The sequence below is a fragment of the Enoplosus armatus genome, chromosome 6 (genome assembly GCF_043641665.1).
Source record: "Enoplosus armatus isolate fEnoArm2 chromosome 6, fEnoArm2.hap1, whole genome shotgun sequence".
NCBI classification, from domain to species: Eukaryota; Metazoa; Chordata; class Actinopteri; order Centrarchiformes; family Enoplosidae; genus Enoplosus; species Enoplosus armatus.
In genome coordinates, this window is record NC_092185.1 from 27,077,440 (window position 1) to 27,095,664 (window position 18,225).

Consider the following 18,225-nt stretch of genomic DNA (forward strand, 5'->3'; position numbering starts at 1 on the left):
TATAAATGCTAAATAGAGAGGGTTAAGTGTTACTGTATTTAATCATATATTTAAATGAAGTTTAATGTCTTGGTACCTTTTGTCAAGATTGTGGTGAGGTTGAAAGACATCATCCCAACCTCTGTTGTTCAGTTTGTGTGAATCATTTACCCTGGTGCTTCATTTCATTCAGATACGCCTGCTGTTTTTCAACACTCACCTATATCTCTAGCAACAAACCAAAAATCCCAAAATGTAGAAATATTCCTTTCAACTCATGATTTGTTCATTGGCGTACTCGCACCATTACACACGTTTCTTTTCTCGCTGAGTGTCTCGACGGACGCCTGTCTGATTAGGTGAGGGAATAGGTGGCTCTTAAAGCTTGACTGCTGTGATTGGCTGACGCTGCCTCGTCGATGTTTTGCTCCTCTGTGTCCTTCTTCGCCCTCCTCCTCCTCTTCTTCGTCAGCATTGGCCATGCTGCTGTTGACATCTGCATCCAGATCAGTGCCTGTAAGACAGTCTGTGGAATACTCAATTTCCTCGACGCATGGAGGCTCGTCATCTTCAAAACAGCTACATGAGAGAAGAGAGGAGAGTTATGTTACGTTACTAACATGGTGAATGCATTTCCTTCATTTGGAAAAATAATGTTTTGAATATGTATTTATGCAATGTTACATCAGTTAGCAGTTTTTTTTCTTTCTTTCTTGGCGTGTTACCGCTCACAACTGTTAGTTGAATAATGTTAAACCAAGGGATGTCATGTAACACTTTTTCTTTGTCTTTTTGTTTTCTCCATTCGATACTACACCTGGGCTTTTGTTTCCTTGCATAGAATCACTGCTTCTCCTTCACCAGTTAACACTGTCTCCTTTCATCTTGTTTGTCCTGTTTGTCTTTCTTTGTGTTCTATGGATCCCTTTAACTAAACAAATAACTGAAAGAAGAGAAATAAGAGCAAGACACTTCACTTATAATGTTAAGAGTCTGGAATGTCTCTGATATTCACTATGACATCCATAGGAAATGCTAGTGCTAATGCTAGGCTAGCTGCTCTATAGGTATGATTCTTGCATTTGGGTCTGGGGTTCAAATCCCAGGCAACCTGGTAATTGTGTCTCGGTTTTTAACTGTTCCACTTACACAAGGCACTTTCTGACAGGTATTTTTCCCTGCAGACATGTTGACACGTGACAGTAGGAAACTCACAAGTGTAAATAAATAAATGAATGATGTCTGAATTCCATTTAGCTGCTTCAATTTCAGGATCCTGGTATTGTTCATGCTGGATGACTGTCACACTGTCATGGCTTACTGGGACACTTTAATGGAACACCGTTGATGTTATTAGTAACACCTGTATCTTTCCTACTGTCCAGATGTCTGCTGTGTTAAAGGCCTACTGGTCAGCTAACTAAACTGTACTTGTCACATTGCTGGATTGGGGTTGGACTTCAAATCTAAAGTGAAGTGATTAAATCCTAATCCCTGAGTTCAAATCCATTTGTCAATTTACTCTGGATGGGGGAGCAGGGCTGGACTTAAAATGAAACTGTACATCCAAGGACGATCGCCATACATTCACAACAGACCATGTATACTGTAACTGTTTTGTTTAAATATTTTTTTCTGTTTAATGTTTATGCCAGTCACATTTGTTTTAGTTGTATTACTACACACAACAACTGCATCAAAATAGTTCAACCTGCCAGTGTATTCAGTTTCAAGAGTTAGTTAGTTGCACTTCCATAATGAAGGCTACAGGAATTAATATTTATATATGATTTTTGTGCACTTCCACTTGGAGTGTTTTGTTTTGCGCCTGGCATGTCCTCAGAGCTCTGACTGGACTTGTGTTGATCATCATGAACCTCTGGTAGCTCTGAGCAACTGGAGGGGAATCCACCTGACAGAAAAGAGTATACAGCACTTTATTTTCTATATTATTTGCATGCAGATGCATTCTGCTTTCCTAATTAAGTGTAGATGCCATTTATTAGTTTTCTTAAATATAGAATTGAGTGTGGAAGGCTGACAGATCTTCTTCTCTGCATTACCACCATACACTGGAAAAGAGTGTGGATTGGGAAACGTGCATGCATGGAACACCAGACTGACACGGCCCCTCAATTGTACTATGAATGGAAGGGAGACCGCCTGCAGCTGTCCGAGGAAAGTACGTCCAACGCTTAACACCCCTAAGTACCATGTGTGGAAATCAGGTGTAATGCTGTATCTATCCACCAGGATGAGCAGTGATTATAGACCAGGGGTGTCGAACTCATTTTCACCGAGGGCCACATCAGCGTAATGACTGTCCTCGAAGGGCCAGATGTAACTTATAAATAATATAATAAATGTGTTGCTTTTCTTGAAGGCTAGCTTTGGCGTACTTGGCTCCGTGTTTGGTGTCAAAATGCCGCCGCAGATTGTACTCTTTGACAACCGACACCGCCTCGTAACACAAAAGACATACCGGTCTTTCTCCTTGAAGCACAAACAAGTATTCGCCTTCCCATCTTTCTTGAAACAGTCTTCCGTCTGCGTCAACTTTTCTCTTCCTGGACATTTTGGGATCATTATTTATTTCTGAATTCCACTCATTAGCATTGATGTGGAAACACTGCCGTGTAGTGGCGGTGAGCCGTCACTTCGCGGGTATCATAGTCGACAGGCATTGTGGGAAATGTAGTTTTTGGTCAAAGCACTCTTTTGACCTATTTATTTTTAGACACTCAGACCTTTTAAGCTCTCATTTGGCCCGCGGGCCTTGAGTTTGACACATATGTTATAGACGGTCTCGTTTGTCACATTGCTCAGGCAAGAATACTCAATCAAGTGTAGTGTTTGCTATCGTGCCAACAATATCGCAAAGCTGAATCCTACAGTGGAGCCATGGAAAGAATCAAGGACAATCATACAGCTTGACGATTGCTTTCAAGTCTGTCAATGACAGGAGAAGCTTTTCCTTCAGGGGAAATTGCAGATGAGAAGTTTTATGTGGAGCGTTGGTCTAGGGGTATGATTCTCACTTAGGGTGCAAGAGGTCCTGGCTTCAAGTCCTGGACAAGCTGGGTAAGGTGTTTCATTTAACAAGTTTGAAACAGTGTAGCAAAAGGACTATGCTGTTCGAGGGAAAGTTATCTCTTTTTAACTATTCGTCCAGCGATACACTCTCAGAGTCAGCACGTCAAGTTTCTCTTGATCAGCGAAGAGTGATAACACTAACATTAACTTTGGGAAGGGATAACAAAAACAAATCGGATACGTAAAGTGACTGAGAGTAAGTTACAGAAAACCAGGGCAAGGACTTTGTATGTAACACATTTATTACTACAACTAAAAATGACACGAGGACATAACAACAGCTAACTAGACATGCAATACAAAACAGGAGGAATTAAATGAACTAGACATGGAGCTAGCTGGGTAAATGTACAGCAGACAGATGAGTGAACCAAAATACAGATTGTGAAAAGCGATGGTCACTGGAAGCAGTCTCTCTGTCTCTTTGACTTCTGCAGCTCCCAGGAGGAGGTTCGACTCCCCTGGGGGCAGCGTGGGACAAACAAACACAACTGTCTGACCTGTGTTTCTGCTCAGCCAATATCCTACACTGTTGAAAAATATTGCCATTAAGATGAATGACCAGGTAACAAATGTCTTTAAATCTGAAGTCACTGAATTAATGCCTATTCTCGAGAAGCAGAATGAGAGAATGACCCTGCCCTCTGCCTGGATTTTCTTATTTTGCTATGTTCGGGACGATTCTGGGCGTCAACCTTTTGGCAGTGGGTGTGTAGCCCCCAGCCAATAACAGTTCAGGGTGTGAGGGTGGAACTCTATAAAAACGTAGCAACCAGGTTACATTGCTGTCTCCGTCTCTCTCCTCTGCTCTATGTCCGTGTCATGGACGTATAAAGAGCTGCAGGTCTGCTGTTTGACCGACACACACACACTCAAACAGAACCAAGAGGCCACAGTGGACAGGACAAAGCTTCCCACAGGTTGTGTGCAGGTGTGTTTAATATGTGCTTTAGAACGTAACCACGTGATACAATCAGACAACGTAGTTCTCTGATTTGCCGCTTTCTTCTCGCCACTGCCTTCTCGCCACTGCCGTTCCCTCTCTTCATTCACTCTCTAGCTTGCTCGACGACTGTGCTCTCTCTCTTGCTTGTTGAGCCAAGGAGGCAGGGCCAACTTTGAATGGTGTGTTTACAAACAGCAACAGACAAATCCTGCATAGTGTGCCTTTAATTTAAAGTGCACAAATGAATCAACTTCAACCAGACCAGGGGAAATAAATTTTTATCTACTTCGATGCTGCAATACAATGAGTTGTATGTCTCCAAGAGAATGTGAATAATTTCAATTAAATTTTTTTTTTTTTTAATGTAGCGCCAAATCATAACAAAAGTCAACTCATGACATTTTACATACAGAGCAGGTCTAGACCATACTCAAAAGCAAAAACTTTATCCCTCACTCTATGAAAATATCACATATATATTCTGTTTTAGGACGTCATCTGGTGTTTACACTGAGGGAATGGTGTACGACTGCACTGAAATATTCTACACACACTTCCCCTGAATTCACCCTGAAGTATTTGGTATCTTTGGACTCTTTGGGATCTCTGTTAGAATTTTAAAATGAATTGTGTGGGTCTGAACCAATTTAGTCTGCACAACCTGCATCTGTAATGATGGACACCTAAACACATCTGGGTTTTGAATATATTTTGAATATATTTTATGTCCTCCTCACACAGTGTGACCTTGAGCTCAGCTACAGTCACTGTGATTGACAGCTGACAGAAAGCCAGTAATCTGATTATATACACACCTTGTGGGATGCTGCGTGTGTGAGTGTGTGGGAGAGCATGTAGAGACACACTGGGACTCTGTTGGGACAGAGAGGATGTGATTCGCACACTGATTTTCATCTTACTGTGGCTAGGAGAGAGAGGGAAGGAGAGAGGGGGAGGACGGAAAAGGGAGGGAAGAGGAAAGAGAAAAAGGAAGGGAAGGGAGAGACAGAATGAGCAGGAGTGAAAGAGACAGAAGGGACAGAGAGTGTATGTCTAGCACACAGATGACAGCGCCTCATGTTTTGTGTGTGTGTTTGCGTTGACTGTGTGCTGTGAATGGCAATGAAGCAAGACAGCGTGTCTACAGTGTGCAGTCGATACACAGCCAACGCTGATTCTCTGATTCTCTTAATTGTCAGTTTGGTTAGTTTGTCTTCAGTTGTGTGTCATGTGTCGGGGATTAACAGTATGCAGTGTTGACTGAGGGGAAAACAGGGCTTCATGGTGTACTGGTCAGGGGTCACATTATGTCTCATCCTATGTGGAGCCTAAATATTCACAGCAAATTTCAGGACATCCAGCCAAAAAACAAACCTAAGCCCTGGCCTTAAAACAAAAAAGGAGAATGAAGATGCCCTTAGAGCTGACACATTTTATACACAGAAAAAGCCCCAAGAATTTGCGGGTCTGTCCAAACACCCACACTTGTAGTCTTGAGCACTTTAAGTGTGTGTTCAGGTCCCACCAGGTAATAAACAAGCGTGTCCCACGTCTAAAAGATACCAAAATACCACACCAGCTCATTTTGGTTTTATTGGCAAACAATAACCATCAGACATGAAGAACTTGAAGTTTATGTCATGTTGGATTCAGCCTGAATATTATGAATCATGTTCAAACACTACAAAGTTATAGTAGAACCTCCAAAGATGGGTTCACTTATTATCAACAACAGTTTTCAAGCTTGTCTTAAAACAATAGCCAGGTGCTCACATGTACATTCAAACAGGTTTTGCTTGCTGTAATAATTCCCCAATTCCTCATACTGGCCTTTCAATGGAAGTGAAGGGGGTCAAATGCGCATGTGGGCCCTGCCAAAGGTTTTACACTATTCCACTGAACTACAGATGATGTTAATGCGCCAAGAAACATAGCAATGCACCCATAAAGGCAGCAAAGAAGAAGCATACACTGGTAAACATGAACATAAACAATACTGTTTAATGAGGAAGGAAAATAACTGCTGTATGAACAGGAGAAACGGTTAAATAAAGCAATGTACATGTGAGCACCTGACTGTTGTTTTAAGACAGACTTGTGGAATGTGAACATAAGTATTAAATATCAGAATCAGGCTTGCTGCCACGTAGGTTTTCACATACAAGGAATTTCCCATTGTATTTTGGTGCATAACAATAAACATAGTAAGAGAAAAGAATTCTAAATATAAAATAGAAAGAAGTACAATAATAAATATAAAAATTTATTTAAAAAATAATGTAAAATATATGAATGTGCAAATGTTCACAGTATATATGTATGTAGAATATGTGCAGAGATAATAATCCAAAAATGTGGGTTAATGTAACGCATTGAGTCAGATGTGGAGACATTACATGAATGTCACGGCGAGATCAGAGTCAGTGTTGTGTGGTTTTGGTGGTCTTGATGGGCTGCAGCCTCTTGCCAAAGAGGAGTGTTTCAAAAAGATTCTGTCCGTGATGGGAGGGGTTTGCCATAATCTTTCCTGCTCGCCTCAGGGTCCTGGAGGCTTTAACTATTGAGACTACAATTTATTGTAAAACCCTTAAGCAGGAACACGCTTATAAAAAGCTGAGAGTAATCACCCAAAACAGTTCATCCACAATATGCCAATTGGCCACTTTTCGTGACAGCACAGAAACTGCAGTACTGTTCCAGATTTCCAGTCTGAAACTGTTTATAAGTGAGAGAGCGTTTCCAGCATAGGGCACATCATATATTTCTTCAGTCTATCAGAGGGCCTTACATTGGACAAACTAAAAGAGCTTTAAAGATTCACATATCCGAACAATACGCAGCTAAAGCCTGGATTAAGCTGTTTTTGTGTCACCCTCTCCTGGAGGTGGAGACATTATGAACTCACTGCTACACAACACTGACATTATTCGTTTTAGTTGTTATGGCAAAAAAAACCAAACTGTTGCTTATTCACACATCCAACAGTAAACAACTGTTTACTAACTAGTTTCCCATATCTAGTTAAACTAGCTTCTGCTGCCCCCAAGTGGCCAAATCAACTGCAGGTTCAAATAACATATGGTTACTTGGACGGTAGTCTCCACACAGAAAGGTCTGGCTCAACTCATCGTCATTCTGGGAAAGGGGGAAAAACTCGCTCTGGCTTGTTTTTCTTTAAATCAATCACAATCGTCTTGGGCGGCGCTAAGCCCAGGATGCAGCGATGGTGCCCTTTCAAAATAGCATTAAAATGGTTAAATCCCATTGTTTAATAATAAACGACTTATGTGGACTATGTGATTTTAAGACTTTTACTGTTAAAGACGAACATGACTGGATCATCGGTGTCCTAGAGGTGAAGCCTACCTATACTTTAGCTCTGGAGGAGCTCGCTGGACCCGTTAAAACCGCAGACAATCCAAATCTTTGTCAAAACTTTTCAGCGTGTAGGCGGCTAGCTCTGAGGTTTTTGATGATGTTTCATGTAGTGACGGGGACATTGAAAACAGTAATGTGCAGATAGCGGACGTGGAGGAGAATGGCGACTGAAATAGTCGCCCAATGACATGACATCCGGTAAGTCAGGCTACTTGGACTTGAACACAAAAGTGGCGTGACATGTTCACATGCAATATGCTTTCTGTTGTATCAGAGATGAGGCCAAAATCAATTTTCAATTTGTTTCCTTTGTTTTGACACACACATTTCTGAGTGGCAGCCAAAGGGGGATTCATGCTTCAAACCTCCATGGTTCATTTGCCAGAAAGGAGAATGTGCAGCTTTATTTGGACAGTTTGATTAGACCTGATGTGACATTTCCCAGCGAACACAGGGCCCCTGTGTTTGGTGATTTACCACTTCACACTGATGATTCACATCTAAACATGTCCTTTCATTTCTGTGGAGAAAGGGTCATCATATTCTTGAACTCTGCACAGTTTCCCAGAAAGTGGGCTCACTTGTAACTGCCCTGACCCTGTTTAATCATTTTTAGAGCAGTTATGTATTCATTCAATAAGGCAAAGCTGAAACCATCCAAAGTAAAATATAGTTAACTACTTAATGATAATGATGATTCATGTGTCACCTCCTTTCTTGTTTGTTTTGATTCTCAGAAGTGGTAAAGTATGAAAATGTTAGTCAGTCCGTCTGCCACTGATCCAGGTCAAGATGTCTCAGCAACTACTGTTGAATTGCAATAGAGTGCTGCAGGGATGACGTATTTTTGGAGGCAAACCTGGAAGTTAGCATCGCACTGGTTCCCTCAACAAAAAGCCAATGGGATCTTCCATGGGATTTTGGATTATTGCAGAAAATAAGCTCTGTGGCAAACAAAAGTTTGTGATACTTTCACATTTTGTTCAGCAAGATAATCTTCACAAATGAACACCACTTTTATGAGCGTAAATGGAATCACCAAAAGTGAAAAGCTAATGTTAGGCTATAAACAAACTACACCACGGTTGCATTGCTTCAAGTGAGTAGATGACTTTCTGTGTTCGGCGTGAAGATGTTAATGTCCGCGACAACCTCTGTAAAACCTCTCGTTTTTTAAGACACGTAAAAGTTTTCAAATTCTCAAGTGGGGTATTTACTGGCGTATTTTATATCGTAGAGCAAAAAGTTGAAATCTGTTAAGCTTGTGTTAACCACAGAACTTATTTCAGGCATCTAACCAAAAACCCATTAAAAAACCCATTGACTTCCAGACGAGGGAAGCGGAAATGTAAAAATGCTAACCCACTTCCGTGTTTTAGGACTCATTCCTGCAGCACTCTATAAACGTGCTGTATTAGATGGGTATTAACCATGGACGTCTACTGGATGTGGATACGTCACAGCTCCGTCACAGTTCACATATCCACTGGAAGTGTTTCCAGTATAGAGGTGTTTTGTTCTCTCTTCTGTATGTCTAACTGTTTAGTATCATATATTGTATATATTCTCTTTTCTTTCTTTCTCTCACCAATGTTTTGAATGTTTATTATAGTTCTTGCGATGCTTGAGATTCTGGAATGTCAAATCATATCGCAGCAATATTGCACTTATGTTATAACATGTATACGCAGCCCCTTATTGCTCCACAAAGATGATTTTTTTGATCATTTAAAGCACTCCATAAGCTTTCCTCTAGCGCCCCCTCAGGACAAAGTTTTAAGTGTTCTGAGCACATTAATGCTGCTGAGGATTTAGTGTCAGGGATATAAACGAATATTGATTTATAAACACTGCAGCCACAAGAAGCTGCTAGCAGGGCTTTACACTTAGACATATATATGATTATACTGCATAAAACCATAGCAGGTAATGTAATGAATAAATAAAGAATAATAATGAAAGGTTTTGGACACAAGAAAATCAGCATTATACATTATAATATATATAATATACATTATGCATACACACTGCATATACAATACAGACCTGCAGTACATCCTCCCTTCATGAAGGTTATATAGTTCAGTTTTTGTTGAAACTGTCTCAGGGAGGAGTTGATTCAGCAGTTTGTGTGAGCTGCTGTTGAGCTGTATTGCATTATACTCAGTGGTGCTTCTGATGTTTGTCCAGGCCATTTATATCAATGAATTAATATTCATGAAGGCAGTGTTAAGTGCAGGGCTGTTGTATTAGACTGCATTAGTTTTAGCAAGGTGGACCTAGAGTGTCTCTTATTATGTTTAACGTACTAAATCACCAAAATTCAGCTTCTGTGCATCTGCTGATATCTATTCAAATGAAACATCTAGAGGGAAAATTATGTTTTGCTTTAACTGCTTAGGTGTAGCAGGAGTTACTTTAAGGGTTGTATGTGAATTCAGGAGTATCTTAGAGAGTTAAATGACAGTGTGCTGCTCTGTCAGTGTCTATGACTAATGTGCCCTGGAGCAAGGCACTTACCTACAATGACTCCAGTGGACCTGCTCAGCGATAAACGGCAGCAGAATGGAATCATAGTGGGCAGCTACAGCAATAGTATTTTGAATACAACAAAGTGCTGCTCGTTTCAAGTCTAGTTGAAAGAGAATATCAGGGCAGAGCTAAATGTATTCCACTGAGCACAGCAAGTTGTGAATCATGGTGCTAAGCAAGAGTTCTAACAGTGTTTCAAAGACGCAGAGAAGCTCCTGTGAGTGCAACAAGAGAGAAAGACAGAAAGCAAGAGAGAGAGAGAGACAGAGAGACAGAGGCGGGGTGAGAAAATAAAGAGACAGTGTGTGCTGCAGAAACAGTGTGTGTGAGAAAGACAGAAACCCAGAGAAAGAAAACTCGAGAGGGCAGTCAGTGCCTTCTGTGGCTGAGTGAGAGAGCACTGCAGACTTGGGCCTTAACTCCACACTCCCAGCTAAGACTTCTTAAATATCTCTTCCTTTCCCGAAGATCTATTTTATATCCTCGGGTCTGCTTCGCCAAAAGTTTCCCAGAGCTCAACTCTCAAGAGCTCCTCTGCTACAAACAGCTAGAGAAAGTTGTTACAGAAGAAGATGTCTGTAATGTCAGTCCAGGGGTATCCGAACAGACTGGAGGCAATGGCATGAAGATTCAAACCCAGAAGAATAGTGAATAGAGTGCTGCAGGAAAGTAGATTTTACACTTCCGGTTCTCAAAGTCAATGGGTTTTTTGAATGGATTTTTAGTTATATGCCTGAAATAAGGTCTGTGGTTAACACAAGCTTAAGAGACTTCAACTTTTTGCTCTACGATATAAAATATGCCAGTAAATATCTAAAAAAAGTCATCTACTCACTTGAAATAATGCGACCCTGGTGTAGTTTGTTTATAGCCTAACATTAGCTTTTCACTTCATTGATGATTCCATTTATGCTTCAAAAATCATAAAAATGGTGTTCGTTAGTGAAGATTATCTTGCTGATCAAAACGTGAAAGTATCATAAACTTTTGTTTTGCCACAGAGCTTATTTTCTGCAATAATCCAAAATCCAATGGAAAAATCCCATTGGCTTTTTGTCGAGGGAACCACGGCGATGCTAACTTCCGGGTTTGCCTACAAAAATAAGTCATCCCTGCAACACTCTATAAGCAACAAGAGTGTTGTAGCAGGGGGACACTAGGACCCATGCAGGGGGCATTAGCCCATAAGGTGAGAGCCGCACACTAATAAGTATGCTCATTGGAACAGGTGTGAAGACTGCAGACTGCTTCCACACTCATGAAGCCGACTCTGTTGATATTATGACAGAGTGGGTCTGTTATGCTCTGTGCTCTGCTCAGGGGAGAGCACTGACAGATATTTATTTTAGTCTTATTTATCTTACTGTTTATATTGTAGGGTCGATTTTATATAGCTATACCGTTCTCTATAGCTTCTATACATTTTCTATTGCTTTTGTATAGTTTATATATACGGGTGTCGTCTGGGTGCTGGGGGTTCCCTCACTTTTGATGGTGGTATGGTTTGTAGTTTATTCACATTTTATTAGTGTGGTGTTTTTTGGTTTGTGTTATACTTCTTGCAGATAGAATACTCCCAGTGCTCCAACAGTGGGCGGTTGGCTTTCCGGCAGTGGTACGACTGTCTGTCCTGTCTGTTTTTAGTACATTTTTTTTAATGAATAGCAGATATGGCAGATAACCCACACTGACTGTTGTGGCCTCCTCATGTGTCTTCAGTCACATATTGATTCCAGGTATTTACAAACCTCAGGAGTTACAGGACAATGTGACCTTGGTCGTTTCTTGCACTGAAATGTTTGCTGTTGAAGGAGTTGTTTTTGACTAATATGTAGAGAGTGAGATGAGAAGATGGATATGATATCTTGTGTGTTTAAGTGTGGCGCTGGAGGCACGGTGCAAATGCTCAGCACAGTCATAAAATTTACATCGATGCGATACAGATGACAAAAACTTGCAGACCCTTGCAGCGAGACAGACACTGAACTGGGTGAGGACCGTAAACAGGTCACTTGTCAGGAAAACATAAATAGTCATTTTAAGTGTTTGGGCAAACAATGCTGTGATTTTTCTGATGAGAACAGTCTCAGAGGTAAGCATTAGAGCACACTTAAGTAAGGTGTGCTCGTAATATTACTAGCTATTACTATAACTAGTTTTACAATATATATGTATAAAATCAATCAAACTGCACCATAACCATTATTAAAGAGGCGGATGGCACTGACTGAATCATGTTTTAATAAAAAGACATAAATATAGACCAAATTTCTGTCCTTCTCACAGACACACACAAACACTACCATACCGGTGTTTACATTTCGGATCCTGTTAGGTTTGTTGTCAGAGGGTGCCCAATCGACTGCGACCACATCAGTACTAACCGATTGGTTGTGATGACATCGTTACCCCACCGGCAGAGGAAACAACTCATCAAGCTAAAGAGGTATACAGCAGTATATGAAGCATATAGTGGAGTTTATTCTTCTTCAGCCCGGTAATACCTATTACTGTAGGACTGGTCGATATTACACTGACTGTGTGAACATCTTTACCTGAGTATGACTCTGAACATGTACATTTATAATTTAAACTAGTATTTCCAAGGTCAAGAATAAACATTTGTCCTTGGCTTGTGGGCTGGACAGACGATCATGACAATGCATGACAAGTGCATGATAATTGTCAAATTTCATAAGATGTCTCGGACACCTTTTAAAAATGTAAACAAAAGTTTTTTTTTGTGATTCTTGAAGATATTTGGGGCTGCCACTCCGATTTTCAAGGCTGCAGATGAGAAGAAGGACACAAATGCTTTCAATTAATATTTAAAGTCCTGAAATTAAATTGCATAGTTTTTTCTGCTACATCACATATCTCCTCTCCATAGATCCATTCATCCATCCATTTTCTTCTGCTTATCTAGGGCCGGGTCGTGGTGGCAGCAGGTTAAGAAAGACTTCCCTCTCCCCAGCAATGTTTTCCAGCTCCTCCTGGGGGATCCCGAGGCGTTCCCAGGCCAGATGAGATATGTAATCCCTCCAGCATGTTCTGGGTCTACCTTGGGCTCCCATACCAGTTGGGCCTGCCTGAAAAACCTCCAAAGGTCAGCGCCCAGGAGGCATCCTGAACCACCTCAAGTGGCTCCTTTCGACACAATGGAGCAGCGGCTCTACTCTGAGCTCCCTCCGGATGACTGAGCTCCTCACCCAATCTCGGGCCCAGCTACCCTCATTCTGCGATCTCATTCTTTCAGTCGCTACCCAAAGTTCATGACCATAGGTTAGGGTTGGAACGTAGACCAAGGGGTAAATTGACAGCTTTGTCTTTCGGCTCAGCTCCCTCTTCACCACGATGGTCCGATACAATGCCTGCATTAGTGCTGACGTCGCACCAATCCGTGATCAATCTCACACTCCATTTTACCCTCACTCGTGAACAAGACCCTGAGATACTTGAACTCCTCCGCTTGAGGCAGCAACTCCCTCCCATCCCAGAGGGAGCAATCCACCTTTTTCCGGCAGAGATCCATGGCCTCAGATTTGGAGGTGCTGACTCTCATCCCGACTGCCTTGCACTCGGTTGCAAATCAGAATCAGAAATACTTTATTGATCCCCGGGGGGAAATTGTACAGTACCGGTGCTCCCATTCAAGCGTAGAAAGCAGCATAAATTTAGAAATAAAAGTATGTACAAAATATAGAAATAAGAAATAGAAAATAAAAATTATATAAATATAAATATAAAAACACATTTACAATATTTAAGTGAAAAATAAAAGTAAAAATATATACAACAGCAATGTATATGTTTGTCTGTATATATATGTATGACACCACCGTCAGAGAGTCCAGCTCCACCCCCACAATGTCACTGGCCTTGTGGATCAGTTTATTGAGTCTGTTGGAGTCTGCCACCCTCAGCCTGCTGCCCCAGCATGCAATAGCATAGAGGATAGCACTGGCCACCACAGACTCATAGAACATTCCTCCTGTACCTCTCCTTAGCCTCCCTGATCTTTACCTTCAGTTCCCCCTGGATAGTTCTCACCTCCTCCCTGTTGCCAGCTCTGAAAGCCCTCTTCTTTGCATTCAGGATGGCCTTGATGTCCTTTGTCACCCATGGCTTGTCATTTGAATAACAATGAACAGTCCTTGCTGGGACAGTGGAGTCCACACAGAAGTTGATGTAGTCTGTGATGCACTCTGTGAGCCCATCAATGTCCTCTCCATGCGGCTCACAGAGTGCCTGCCAGTCAGTCACCTCAAAACATCCCTGAAGTGTCTCATAAGCCTCCTCTGACCATCTCCTCACTGTCCTTATGGTTGCAGGCTGGCTCTTCACCAGAGGCACATAACAGGGGTTGAGGTGAACTAGGTTGTGGTCTGACCTACCCAGAGGGGGGAGGGGAGAGGAGCTGTATGCATCCTTCACGTTAGCATACAGCAAGTCCAGGGTCCTCTCCTCTCTAGTAGGACAGCTCACATACTGATTGAAGGTGGTCTTAGACATGGTGACGTGGTTGAAGTCACCCGAAATAGCAATGAATGCACATGGTGGAGTGAATGACGTCACACGCCGACGCCGGGTTGGCGGGGGGGGGGGGGGCGGTAAACAGTCACAACAATGGCATGTGAGAATTCCCTGGGCAAATAGTATGGCCTGTGTCCAACCGCCAACAGTTCAATGTCCGGGCAACAGACACGATCCTTGATGGTGATGTGGGAAGGATTGCACCACCTGTGGTTAACGAGAACAGCAAGCCCCCCTCCTTTACGCTTACTGCTCCCGGTGCAATCCCTGTTGGCCCGGACAGTCTGAAAGCCGTCGATGGATAAGTTGTCATCGAGAATGTCCTGGTGCAGCCATGTCTCCGTAAAGCACATTAAACTATACTCTCTGCGGCTTATATTTCCTCTTCTCCATAAGCCTCTGTTGTCTCGACCCACCTCTCTTCCCTCGTCGCTTCGTTCCTTCTCTGCATCCTCTGTGTTTTTCTCCAGATTTCAGCAGGGATCTCCGATGTACTTGTCTCCAAGCCGGCCAGCTTCAGAGCGATCAGCTGATCTGTGGAGTAAACAATGCGGCCCAGAAGTTGTTGCGCGACTGTCTGATGTTTGAATGAAAGTAATTCCAGAGTGAAAAAAAGTACCAGAACTCTCTCCAACAGTATGTTTGGAGAGGGCGCAACTTCAAAAGTCAGAACTACAGTAAAGTTCTTAAAGGAAGTTAAATAAAGGAATAAAGGGGAAAAATAAGAAAAAATGAGAAAACAAACTAGCGACTGTAACAGGCTGCATGCACGGTCGGCACATGCGCACTTTTTGATCCCAAACCGCCCCAGTGCGTGCTGTAGTTCACAGTCTGATGAAGTCAACAGAACCACATCATCGGCAAAGAGCAAAGAAGCTCTGAGGTCCCCAAACTGGACACTCACCTCTCCCTGGCTGCACCTTGACAGAATTACTGACAATGGACAACCCTTCAACACAACATATATGCTCTGTAAATCTGTAAATGACTTGTTCTGTGTTCTCCTTTGAGAAAAAAACAGAAACCAAAAGGCAGAAATTTATTTGCTCTATTTTTTTGGTTTCATGATGACACTCTGACGTCTACGTAGAGGCCAATCAAATCTTGCATTAAGCAGTGACATTAGCCTTCTATCGTAGGCAGACGGTCACACTGAGCCAGCAGTCTGCTGCACAACACAAGAGCCACAGACTTTAAACAACAGTCCACATTGGCTTCCTGCTAAAGTCTCCCTCTTTCTGTATGTTCTGAACCCGACAATCCGACATTCACACCCACCTCTACCCACGTATTGGTCAGCTATGTGGAGGTGACAAAGGAGCCGAGGTTTGAACTCAGCTCAATTTTCATTCTTTACACAACTATTTCAGCCACTTTTCATGACAATTAACCTGATGGATTTGGATATTTCTTCTGTGTTGATAGAAATTTTGGCCTGACTATTAGAGAAAGTGAACAAGTCACAACAACACTGGAAAATAAACTTTGGAAGTCATCCTGAAGGGACCATGAATATCTACAACAATTGTCGTGCAAATCCAGCCACTAGATTAGTGCTACTTTGTTACAAACTAAACAAGACTAGGAGTCTAACATCATGGTAGCGACTCTGTGAGGCTGTATTTAGGAACTAAATGCTAACATCAGCATGTTAACAAACTAGTATTGGACAAATTCACATTTTGACTGGATGATGGTGCTAGATGAAAAGTTTCATGGCTATCTGGACAGCGGTTCCAATATGGACATAAAGAAGATTAACATATTGGATAAGGGCATGGTGGATTAATATAGAATTTACTGACCTCAGGTGCCTTAAATCTATATGTTGAGTATCTTTTGCCTGGTCATAACTCACACAAACCAGACATCATAAAAAAGGACTAGAGCAATACAATAAAACAGAATTGTGTCATCACTTGCAGCACAGATATTTCTGTACTGCACTTGATCTCAGAGTAATTTAGAGTCAGGCACAGTTACAGCTGCCAACTCACACAGATACAGTTGTTCTAAAGAGGAAACAAGACATCATATCTGTTTGTGGTGATGCTACAGGGTGGCATTTTAACTAATTACAAAAATAATTGTGTGGTATAAAAACTGTAGATGCAAATACATTTATTTAGTGATATTTGAACCCTAACATGCAGGTTGTACACAATGTTGTATTAATTTGAATTTGAATAAAAATCATTATCTAAATATAATGATGCTGCTTTTTCAGCAATATTCCCACATTCACACACAACCACAAACAACTGGCCAATACAGTCCAGTCAAGGTACTCCATACTAAACAACACACCTCATGGTTATCCACACCATCGCAAACAAACAACGCTGCACACACAGGCAAGTTTGAAAAGTCGACATAGAAATTATGAAGTATGAAAATAAGTTCTTAAATCACTGTCATTTTCCTGTTGTGTGGAAGTGTAATCAAACTGCTTTCCAAAAGCAGAACAACTCGTTTTATTTGACTCACACTCTCACTCATTTCCTACACACACACACACACACACACACACACACACACACACAGAATTCAGTTACAATAGCAGCACAGTGTGAATCCTGTTATAAATGCATTAATCAGGACAGCACAATGAAATGCAATTGGATTGTTTATCACAGCAAATGTGTAATGGGATTATATGTGTGTGACAGTCAAAGCACTGTGGGCCACACACACATACACACACTCTACAGAGCCACATAATAACATGAGAAATATCTGCTGCTGTAGAGCACCTTCATCACTGCAGTGTGCATGTAATAAACGGAATCACACTACATGATGTCAACACCATCATAAGCCAGAGGAGCAGAAAAGAAACACACAAAAAAAGAAAAAAAAGCTAGCATTCATGATGAGCAATGTTTAGGAGGTTAACAGTGCATTTAGCAACACAATAATGGTTGCTAATGAATAATGGATGCTGGACATGGCTGCCAAGTGTTGGGGTTTATGCCTCTAAAATTATTTCTGTTTTACCACTACTCACTGAGAGACGGAGTGTTTCCTATTGTTGCAACCTTTTCAAGTTGATAATAACATCATCTGGAAGGAAAGCATTCACGGTACGTCTTAACCCCCTATCATAACAACACAATGGAGGTGATTTAAAGCTCGTGCCATCATGGTATAAATGCATGGTTGCACTGTTTCTCTCATTTTCATTGCTTAGTATCAATCATTCAAAGATTGGTTCATGCTTTCTCTCCAATGATAAAGCACGACCCATTGCTGTTGTTCAGAATCAGAATCAGAATCAGAATCAGAAACTGTTTATTGCCAAGTAACATACATTACAAGGAATTTGCCGTGGTCTGAAGGTGCTATTGTTTTGACAACAAATATGTAGAATATAAAAGGTAAAATAAGAATAAAAATAAAAATAAGATAAGATCAGATAAGTGCAGTGCAGTGACCAAAATAAAGTGTCCAGACTCTATGATGGCAGTGTAGAAGTGAACCAGCATAGTTTGTGGCAGGTTAAACTTCCTCAGCTGCCTCAGGAAGTACATCCTCTGTTGGGCTTTCTTGATGAGGGAGCTGATGTTCAGCTCCCACCGGAGGTCCTGGCTGATGATGGAGCCCAGGAAACGGAAGGACTCCACAGTGTCCACTGGAGAGTCACACAGGGTGATGGGGGCGGGTGGGGCTGCGCTCTTCCTGAAGTCTCCAACCATCTCCACTGCCTTTGAAGTGTTAAGCTCCAGGTTGTTGCTGTTGCACCAGGTCACCAGATGGTCAATCTC

The 18,225-nt window shown here is 41.7% G+C and overlaps 1 protein-coding gene across 1 annotated transcript in view; it reads right to left on the minus strand.

The window, feature by feature from the left end:
- Positions 1–254: 254 nt before the first annotated feature.
- Positions 255–18,225, minus strand: part of LOC139286364 (cytosolic carboxypeptidase 4-like) — a 149,651-nt gene continuing 131,680 nt past the window's right edge. Inside the window, exon 27 of the mRNA XM_070907120.1 lies at positions 255–558. Coding sequence (XP_070763221.1) covers positions 255–558 — 304 coding nt within the window. The remainder of the gene's footprint in view (positions 559–18,225) is intronic.